This window comes from Colobus angolensis, unplaced genomic scaffold, assembly GCF_000951035.1.
Source record: "Colobus angolensis palliatus isolate OR3802 unplaced genomic scaffold, Cang.pa_1.0 Scaffold77, whole genome shotgun sequence".
In the NCBI taxonomy this organism is placed as follows: domain Eukaryota; kingdom Metazoa; phylum Chordata; class Mammalia; order Primates; family Cercopithecidae; genus Colobus; species Colobus angolensis.
The window spans coordinates 1,296,398-1,307,294 of NW_012121487.1; the positions used below are offsets into that span (position 1 = coordinate 1,296,398).

At 49.4% G+C, this 10,897-nt stretch overlaps 1 protein-coding gene across 1 annotated transcript in view; it reads left to right on the top strand.

Moving 5' to 3' along the window:
* Positions 1-10,897, top strand: part of IL6R (interleukin 6 receptor) — a 64,452-nt gene that overhangs the window by 4,031 nt on the left and 49,524 nt on the right. The window contains exon 4 of the mRNA XM_011928495.1: positions 1-32. Within this exon, the coding sequence (XP_011783885.1) occupies positions 1-32 (32 nt within the window). The remainder of the gene's footprint in view (positions 33-10,897) is intronic.

A 10,897-nucleotide genomic window follows, 5' to 3' on the forward strand; every position in this document is an offset into this window, starting at 1 on the left:
GGCGCTGGCCCCAGGGGGCTGCCCTGCGCAGGGTAAGGGCTTCGGGCGCACCTGGAGGGCTGGGGCAGCTGGCGGCTGGGGGAAACCGCCGTGTCCACCGCAGTCTGGGGGAGGTTGGAGGGAGGAAAGGAGGTGCGACGGCTCGCCTTTTCTGTGGCTGCCTTGAGGCCCGGCGGGCACCTAGCTGTGTGGTCGCGGGCAGTGGCTATTGCGCCCCCTGCTGCGCTTGCTCCCTTGGCCCAGAGCTCTCCCCGGAATGCCCTGTGAAGCTGTGCGGGAAGCTCCCTAAGGTCAGTGTATAGGACTGTGTTCTTGCAAACCTGACTCTCCTTCCCAGTGCCCCCATGAGCCTTTACACAACCGCGAACCAGTTTACTCTAAGGGGAGACAGCCCGAGAGGGCGCGCCCCAGCGGGGTGATGAACCCGCCTGGGAAGTCCTTTGTATCAGCAGCGCCCCTCTTCTCCCTCTGCATTGGGGGTCCACCTCGCCTTGTCCTCCCCCGACCCCCGCGGGTGCATGTGTGGATGACAGTGCCCTGACTATGAAAGGACTGACATCATGGGCGCTGAGTCACGGATCTTCCCGCTGCACGGAGTCAGTTCGGCAGCCACCAACTCTGCGAAGCCAAGTGCCCCAGTCCTGGGAATTGAGTCGGGAGGCTGGCAAGGGAATGAGACCTCCTGGGGCTGGCACGTGCTGGACTCCCCTCCAGACAAGAGAAGGAGCTGTGAGGGAGAGGGCAGGGGCACTTGTTGCTCCTGTTGACAGTAATCTGCCCCTGGCAAACCAGGCTTTTCTTGGACTCTGGCCGCATGCCCAGCTGTGTGTCTAGTCTCTCTTCTGGAAGAGCTGGGCAACTGGCTCTCCAGAGGTTTATTTTAGGGTCCATGTGCTTCTTTGAGGACACAGTAGAAAACTAAGGGGCAGATGACAGGCTTCTGGAACAGCTGACGAGGCTGGGGAGGCTGAAGGCTAAGACTTTCAACCACTAGATCACACTGCGTTCCAGCCCTAGGTGCACACTGGTCTCTCCCTTTGGGAAGGTGACTTTCTGCAGCTAGAGGCTGAGCTGGAGTGTCTGAGGCTCTCTTTGCTATTTGGATGGTTGTGGTCCTTATGATTGGAAGAAAAAAGGAAGGGATTCCTTTTTAAATACACATTTATAACTCCTGCCAGTAACAGCCACTGTTGATTGAGGCACCCATTCAATGTTTTCTAATCCTCCTCTGTATCTACATATAACTGTTTGAAAGAGGAGACTGAGGTTCAGGGAGGTTGGGAAGGCAGGTTGTCAGGCCTGGGTGGTGGAGGCCGACCCCTCCCATGGCTCTGTACTCCAGTGTGATAGATGTCTAAGACTCTCAAATATAGAACTAGATCAGCAGGCAGAGCTGGGGGCATTGGGGCAAGCTGAGAGTCACTTTTGTCTGGCTGAGTGCTGCGGCAGAAAAGGCTGAGGGAGGGAAGTGGAGGCCCAGGCTTGCCCATGGTGGTGTTAGAGGGATGCAAGACAGGTTTCAGGCCTTGGATGGCCTCAGGAGCAAGCAGGGCTCCCTTGGCTGCCTCTGTTGCTGTCACACCAGCCCAGGGCTCCTGCGCCAGGGAGGTTATTGTTACTGCTGTAGTTGCCACCACCTGTTGCTCCTGAGTGGATTCTAGGCCCGTCCAGGGCAGCCAGTTGCAATCAGTTTTCTGTTTCCCTGGTGCTCAGGAAGGTTAGGAGAGGAGGTCTCATGACCTGGACAGCCCATGAAAGGCAGAACTGAGAGATTGGAGAGGAAGTGAAAGTCCTCCCAGCTCAGGAGGAAAACACAGAGAAGCAGAAATACCCAGCTCCTCTCCCACACCCACACAGACTCAGCCCACAAACTGGAGAGTAAAAATAAAGAAATCGTACAGGAAGCATGGAGCAAATGACTGTGAGATGTTTCGCTTTAGAGAAGTGAGGAGCAGAAGGGGAGCAGAGGCTGGAGTTGGCTGAGAGGGGAAATCCGCAGGTACAGCCTGCGGGGCTCTTAGAGCCCAGAGATTTGTTTTCCTGGGGATCAGCTACCGCCCACACACCCTGTAGCTGCCAGGACTTCTCAGGTGTACTCGTTGTCTAAGGGCCTGGACTAGCTGGGACTTAGGCTTCTGCCAGTTCCAACACTGTGGTGCTGGAAGGCTGGACTTGGGTGACTCAAGTTCCCTCTTGCTACTGCAATGCAAGGAAAATACACAAAAGAAGTATGTATACCTTTAAGTATCTCAAAGACCTATCTCAGCTTCTGAATTTCCTTCTAGGGCAACCTCTTCCTGCCCCCAGTACCCACATACATGCCTAGCCTCACCCTAAATCAGTATTTCTCAAAAGCTTAGTTCTGAGCCTAGCACCAGATTTGGTGTGTGTGTTGGGTGGGAGGGCTTGGTAAACATGATGATTTTTGAACCCTAACCCAGATTTATTAAATAAGAACACCTGGGAGTGAGGCCTGGGGCATGTCATTTTAAACAAACTGCCCCTCCTGATTCTTAGGGACTGTCAGTTTTGAGGACAGCTTCCTAAATGGTGTCGTTGAGGAGCTAAATGAAGGCCCTCCCCCCTCAGGCTCTCTGTTGCCAGAAATCTCTCCTTGCTTTGGCTTGCTGCTTGTTTATTCATTGCAGCAAACATTTCTTGAGTCCGTGCAAAGCCTGTGAGGCCTGTGTAGGATCAGCTATGCAGACTCCACCCTAAAAGGAGCCTGAAAATGGTCATGGGTAAATCCTGAGAAGGACTGAGCAGCCCCAGACTCTGATCGGGCCACTCGGTACCAACTGCCCGTGAACAGATTGTCTGGCTTGGGGTGGGGGGTGGTTAGAGAGAGGAAGTTCCTTTGACTGAGGACCAAGATCCCAAGGCAGCAGGCACACTGATCCTGACCCTGAGCCTCATCTCCAGCCCTTAGCAGCAACAAATACTCCCCTCGCTGGGTATTCGTAGATTACACAAAGTAACCTAGGTGCTCACTGCTGAAAATATACACTCCCTTCCCCCCTCTCCTGAATCGCCATCCTGAATCGCCGTCCCACCAGGCCTGGAAGCCACAGACCCAGCAAGCAACCTAGTTTCCAGTCACTGAATCTAGTCTGGATTGAAGCTGTGCTCTGTAATACGGTAGCCACTAGCCACGTGTACCTATTTAAATTTAAATTGTGCCAACGCAGTGACTCACGCGTGTACTCCCAGCACTTTGGGAGGCTGAGGCAGGAGGATCTCTTGAGCTCAGGAGTTGGAGACTGACCTGGGCAACAGGGTGAGATGCTGTCTCTACAAAAAGATTTAAAAAAATTAGCTGGGCACAGTGACGTGAGCCTGTAGTCCCTGCTACTCAGAAGGCTGAGGTGGGAGAATCACTGGAGTCCAGTCTGCATGGAGCCATGTTTGCACTACCAAATGCCAGTCTGGGCGACAGGAGACCCTGTCTCCAAAAAAGAGTAAATTAATTTAAATGAAATCAAATAAAAAACTTAGTTTCTTAGTTGCACTAGTCACATTTAAAGTGCTCAACAGTCACCTGTTGCTAGTGGCTACTGTACCGAACAGTGCAGATACAGATCTCTTCCATCATTGCAGAAACTCCTACCAGACAGTGCTGGGCTAGAGTGTTAGCCAGTTTCTTCCACAGGTTTTCTGCTCTCTTTTTCCTTTATCCCCCTCTGCCTGCTGCTCTCCTCCACCTCAACACAGCTCATTTTGTGTAGGTAGTGGCTAAGGCCTGCAAGCCAGACACATCTCTGCCCTGCCCTGCCAAGTAAAAATTATAAGACCTTGGGCAAGTGATTTAACTTCTCTGAGAGCCAGTGTTCTAGAAAATAGAAATAATTGTATTACCTCGAAGGGTGGTTGTGAAGATGAGATGAGCTAAGTAAGGTATTAAATAGAGTGTTTACAGAAGTCGCTAGCACAGAGCCAGTGCTTAAATAAGTGTGGGTAATCATTCATTCACTCCAAAAATGTATTTTGAGCTCCTGCTCTGTTCCAGGCACGATTCTAAGAGCTGGAGATACACCGTGAATAAAAGAGACAAAAATCCCAGGCTTAGTTGAGTTTCCTTCTAGTGTGGGAGACTATTAACGGGACGTGAATTAAGTATGTGGTATGCTAGTGACTAGTGCTAAGGAGAAAAACTAAAGTCAAGAGGAAGACAGGTCCCATGTGTGTTTGTGGCAGGGTGGGGTGGCAAGGTGCCTTAGATGGGAGGCCAGGGAAGGCCTTGCTGAGAACATAATATTTGAGTGAAGATCTGAAGGAAATATACAAATCTTTAGATTCCCTGTATGTCTGTCTTGGGCAGGAAAAATCTTGCCTCCTCTTTAACAATGTGTACCACCTGAGGATGTGTTATGTTCTGAAGCAGAGGGCTCTGTGGATGCCTCTGCCCTGGAGAGATATCTTTGGGGTAACAAGTCCTCAGCCCTTTAGCTCCTTGAAGTCTAGCAGAGGGAAGTGCTAAATGCTAGGTCATTAACTGCAAGTCTGCAGGTGGGATCCTTGAGGGCTGGAGTAGCAAGGGGAAGGTGGCAAAGAAAAGCCTTTTTTATTTTTTGAATACAGGATGTTACTCCTGTAGACCTCTCACCTCAGCTTCCTGAGTAGCTGAGACTCCAGGCGTGCACCACCACGTCTGGCTAATTTTTTGTATTTCTTGTAGAGACAGGGTTTCGCCATGTGCAGACTGGTCTGGAACACCTAGGCTCAAGCAGTTCACTCGCCTTGGCCTCCCAAAGTGCTGGGATTACAGGCGTGAGCCTTTGTGTCCAGCTGGGAGGTTTTTTTGTGTAGTTAATCTGTGTTCTTTACCCTCTCCTCTTGCCTGGGATCTGAAGAGGTCAAAAGTCCCTGGCAAAGGCAGAGGCTTTTCTGCCACTGAGTTCAGGCTTGACGTTAGCTGGACCTCAGCAGCCTCCCCCACTCCTGCTCATCCCTTGCCAGCTCTGTCGGGTGGTTTGTACCCTTAGGAATGTGCCCCTGAGGCCCTGCATCCAGCCTATTCTCCCCAGCACCTGTTCTCTGAATCAGTTCCCACTCCACTTCCCAACTGCTTTCCCGAAAAGCATCTTTTGGTCTTCCCTCTCTATATGATGGTTACAATAACTGTTCACATTTATGGTGTGTCAGCTGTGTGCAAGTAGCTGCGCTAGGCCCTTGGCATCTGTGATCTCATGTAATCTTCAAAACAGCCTCAGGTGAGAGGAGTGCTGGCCCCATTGCACAGATGGTGGGCTGCAGGACAGGATGAGAGGCCAGTTTTGCACATATGGAAACTGAAATGTCTTTTGTTTTCATTTTCGTTTTTGTATTGAGACAGAGTCTCTGTCTTCCAGGCTGGAGTGCAGTGACGTGATCTTGGCTCACTGCAACCTCCACCTCCTGGGTTCAAGCGATTCTCCTGCCTCAGCCTCCAGAGTAGCTGGCGTTACAGGTGCACACCACCACAACTGGCTAATTTTTGTATTTTTAGTAGAGATGGGGTTTCGCCAGGTTGCCAGGCTGGTCTTGAACTCCTGACCTCAAGTGATCTGCCTGCCTCGGCCTCCCAAAGTGCTATAGGATTGCAGGCGTGAGCCACCGCGCCTGGCCGAAATGGAAATGTCTGCTAGACAATCAAGAGAGGATACTGAGAAGGAGTTGGATATGGGAGTCAGAAATTTGGGGATGAAGACTGAGCTTGAGATGAAAATGTGGGAGTCACGTGCTGGCAGATATTATTTCAAGCCCTGAGAGTGGCTGAGGTCCCCCACATCTATTCATAGGACTTTTGGTCAGGGGAATGTTTTACAATCCACATCACTATAAATGAATTTCTTCTGTCTCTCAGAGAGGCAGCTGAGGTAGCAGAGAGAAAACAGCTTTGGGGGCAGGAAATCCAGGCCTGTCTCCTCATTAACTGCTTCACCAGCTAGGGGACCTTTGGGCAAGTCACTACAAGCTTTAAAGTATAAAATACTTTTTGAGGCCGGGTGTGGTGTATCATGACTGTCATGCCAGTGCTTTAGGAGGCCAAGGCAGGAGGATCACTTGAGCCCAGGAGTTCGAGGCTGCAGTGACCCATGACAGCAACACTGCACTCCAGCCTGTCTCAAAAAGAAAAAAAAAGAAAAAGAAAAGTATAAAATACTGTAACAGACAAAAATGCATGCTTGATAAATGTTATTGATCCTAAGAGTCATTTTTTTTTTCTTTGAGACGGAGTCTTGCTCTGTCGCCCAGGCTTGAGTACAGTGGCGTGATCTTGGCTCACTGCAACTTCCGCCTCCCAGGTTCAAGCAATTCTTCTGCCTCAGCCTCCCGAGTAGCTGGGATTACAGGCATGCACCACCAAGCCCAGCTAATTTTTGTATTTTCAGTAAAGATGGGGTTTCACCATGTTGGCCAGGCTGGTCTCAAACTCCTGACCTCGTGATCTGCCCACCTTGGCCTCCCAAAGTGCTGGGATTACAGTTGTTCCCTTTTTGCTCTTACACACCCTGCTGTGGGGAATAACTTGGCGTATGCCTCTTGTTGTGTGAGTGCAACTACTCCTGCAGGATATATTCCCCGAAGGGGAATTGACGGGCAAAGGCCATGAGATTTGTCATTTTGAGAGAATAGAAGTTGCACCAATTTATACTTCCAGCAGCATTGTGAGAATACCTGTGTCCCTACGCCCTGGCCAAAAGTGTGCTATTAACCTGATATCTACACAGACAATGGCTTCTGTGTGGAATTAATTTGCATTTATCTTATCTGAATAAGATTGTATGGGTTTTTTAATGTATAACCGACATTTGCATAATCTGCTATGACTTGCCTGTTCATATTCAATGCTAATTTTATTTTGATTGGGTCATTGATCTTACTGTTTACAGGAGCTCTTAACATATTAACATGTCATACATGAGTTGCATATTTTTCCAATTTGACTTTTTTTTGGTGATGGGGTGGTTTTTGCCATGAAATTTCTCTGTCTCTCTTTCTCAGGGTCTCACTGTGTCACCCAGGCTGGAGTGCAGTGGCATGCTCATGGCTCACTGCAGCCTCAATTTCCTGGGACTCAAGCGATCCTCCTGCCTCAGCCTTCCGAGTAGCTGGGACTACAGGCGCACACCACCACACTTGACTAGTCTTTGTATTTTTTGTAGAGACGGGATTTTGTCATGTTGCTCAGACTGGTCTCAAACTCTGGGTTCAAGCAATCCTTCCTCCTTGGCCTCCCAAAGTGCTGGGATTACAGGTGTGAGCCACTGTGCCTGGCTGCAGATTTTTTTTTTCCAACTGTAATTGAATTTACCAGTCTTTTTTATTGCTTCTGGGTTTTGTGTCATACTTAATAACATCCTTCCCATTCCAATATTTTATTTTATTTATTTTTTTAGAGAAGGTCAATCCACCTTTATTGGAGGAAACCTTGCACTGTAACTGTTTTAAATAATGTGTGCCCTGCCCCACCCAGTGCCTGGTGGGCTCAGATGGTCATCTCCAGCTGCCAGGCATACTCGGTGACCTGTTTGTCCAGTTCTGTGGAGGGAATGGTAATGTCTTCCGACTCCTGCTGCTGGCTGGCAAAACTATGTTAGTTGTTGGGACCCAGGACCCACCCTCACTTCTTGGTGTAGTCGGTCATCTTTTTGGGTGTGTTGAAGAAAAGGATCTGGTGGCCTCGGTGAAAGGGATTTTCTCACAGGCTTTCTCAATGCACCCGGCGAGCTCATCCCTGATGGTGTTAAGCAGGATGTCGATGAAGAAGGTGTAGCTCTCGGTGGGGATGTTACCCTTGGCCAGGAAAACTTTGTTGTAGCTGCCCTCCATCAGGTATTGCTCCAGCGGCACAGGGTGTTTGATGTAGACATTGGTCTGGATGTCCTTGGCAGGCAGCCACTCCAACTCCGTGTGGAACTCAGCCACCCGCTTCTGGGACAGCAGGAAGAGGAGGTTGAGGCCCAAGAGCTGGTGCATGTAGGCTGACTCGGGAAGCTGTTCCTTGTAATCAAAGTAGCAGCATTTGGGCTGGGCCATGTGGCGCTTGAAGGAGGGGATGTCCTTGCATAGGATGCTCCACTGGCCCCGATCTCCAGTATGTCACGGGCTAGAATGAGCTGCTGTTTGGTCAGCTTGGTCCCTGTGGTTGGCAAGAAGTTGAGCTCCAGAAGAACTAGCTTGAGGCGGCCCAGCCCTTCCCTGCACTTGCTAAGGTTGGGGCTTTTATGGTTCCACTCACCCTTTTGCCGTCTGCAGTCTGCAGGACAGGGCCCTAGGTCGCCATGGGCCCAGAGCTCATGGCGCTGGCTGCACCGTTCACTTCCCCTCATTCCAATATTTTGAAAGATTCTCCTTTTCTGATATTGTTAAGAGTTTCAAAAGTTTAAATATTTGATCCATTTTTGAACTTATTAATATTATGGATGAGGTATAAACTCTGACTCCAGCTTTTTCTTTCCAGTTGTCACCTGACATCCCTTTACAGTTTATTGAATCCATGTTTCCCCCACCGATTTTCAAAGTTACATTTTAAATCTACCAAATTCCTGTATACTTGGGTTTATACTGCCTCTTGGCATAGTGAGTAGTTAAAAGCACAAAGTCTGAGGCCCAGTTGTCTGGACTTGAATCCGGGTCACCCCTAATTAGCTATATAACCTCAGTCTCTTCTTCTGTCAAATTGACTGTTGAGAAGATCAAGTTAGTTAATCCATGCAGCACACTTAGAAACTGCCTGTATGTGTAGCAGGCACTTAGATTAAGTTATTATTTTTTTTAATGTGGTAAAATACACATAATATAAAATGTATCAGCCGGGTGCAGTGGCTCACGCCTGTAATCCCAGCACTTTGGGAGGCCGAGGCAGGTGGGTCATTTGAGGTCAGGAGTTTGAAACCAGCATGGCCAACATGGTGAAACCCCATCTCCACTAAAAATACAAAAATTAGCCAGGCATGGTGGCGGGCACCTGTAATCTCAGCTACTCGGGAGGCTGAGGCATGAGCATCACTTGAATCCAGGAGGCAGAGATTGCAGTGAGCTGGGATCGTGCCACTGCACTCCAGCCTGGGCGACAAGAGTGACACTCCGTCTCAAAATACATATATATATATATAAAATAACCACTTTAAAGTATACAGATCAGTAGTGCAGAGTGAACTCTTTTTTATTTTTATTAGTTCCGAACTTTCTAGTCTCTTAATTTGGTCTCCCTATCCCCATGTGCCAGTATTGCACTGTTTTAATTATGTAGCTTTATTTTTTCCTTCTTACTTTTTTAGAGACAGGTCTCACTCTGTCTTATTTTTTTTAGAGACAGGGTCTCACTGTGTTGCAGAGGCTGGAGTGCAGTGTCTCGATCATAGCTCACTGCAGTCTTGAACTCCTATACTCAAGCAGTCCTCTTCCCTTAGTTTTCTGAGCAGCCAGGACCACAGGTGAGTGACACCATGACTGGTTAATTTAAAAAAAAAAAAGTTTTTTTTTTTTTTTTGTAGAGATGGAGTCTTGCTATGTTGCCTGGGCTGGTCTTGAACTCCTCGTCTCAAGAGATCCTCTCGCTTCAGCCTCCCAAAGTGTTGGGATTACAGGCATGAGCCACTGCACCTGGCCAAGTAAACTTTAGAGATTAATTAGGGAACATTGACGTATTTATAATGCCGAGTCTTCCTATCTCTTGGTAGGCCTGATGGGGCTTATTTATGAGGGAGGAGGAGCTGGGGCAGGAGAGCCCAACATTCAGGTCTCACTGAGGGGAGATGTGCCCGTGACACTTCCATTCGGAACTGCTTCCTTGACGGTGATGTGGAGTGAGCCGGACCAGTTTGTGCATGCATGTGTGTACCCAAGCTCATGGCACATGGGGTGGGGAGGGGGTGGGGATGGCTCAGCAGTGATTGGAATGCAAGAGTGGGGATTTTGGGGCCTGTATGAAAAAGTGTTATGGCAGAGTGACACAACTACAAAAGAGTGTGGTCAGCATAGTTCTCACACTGGGTGAGTTTTCACAAACTGAACACACGCGTGGAACCACCACCCAGAATAAGAACTGAACAGAAGCATCCTCAGGGGAGCCCTAAATCCCTCTATGCAAACCCCTCAAACCTCCCCTTACCCCTACCAGCTGCTCCATCCACACCTTCACATGACTTCTTAAATCTTCAGCTTTGCTGCCTCATAGCTAAAGGGATCAGGGAGGGGAAGCTGGGGAGTCTGTAGGAACGGTGGTGCATACATCAGGTCACTCCCTCTCCCTGCCCTCCTGCCACCTTCCAGAAGCACATAAAAAAATCTGACTGAGGGCCAGCCTCCCTGTTACACTCTGAGACTGTGCTCAGAGATAGAAGATAAGACCTTTTAGGCTGTACTTCTGGGAAGGCAGAGGGCTGCGTGTTAAGCCTGGACCGAGAGTCCCAGAGCCCAGCTCCAGTCCTGGCGACACCATTCACTGCTGCGTGACTTCTGGGCCCTGGTTCTCCTCATCCACCAAAATGAGTAGGTTGGCCTGAGTCATCCTTAAGAGCCCCGAATAGCTTTAAAATAGCACTCCTCCTCTCAGCACCCCACTCCCTGGCTGTAGCTTCTCACTGTCCCTTTTGGGACCAAAATCCTGTGTGTGTCCATCTGCAGGTACTAATGGCTTTCTTCTCAGGCCCTGCTGCATCCTGCCTTTAATCTCTTTATTTCTCTGTCTGCTCCTGGGGTTAGGTTGGGGCCAGGGAGTGGATTGTTTGCCCTCCTTAGATATCCTTTCTTTTTTTGAGACAGGGTCACCCAGGATGGAGTGCAGTGGTGCGATCTTGGCTCACTGCAAACTCCATCTCCAGGGTGCAAGTGATTCTCCTACCCCAGCCTCCCGAGTAGCTGGGATTACAGGCACACACCACCATGCCTAGCTAATTTTTGTTTTTTTGGG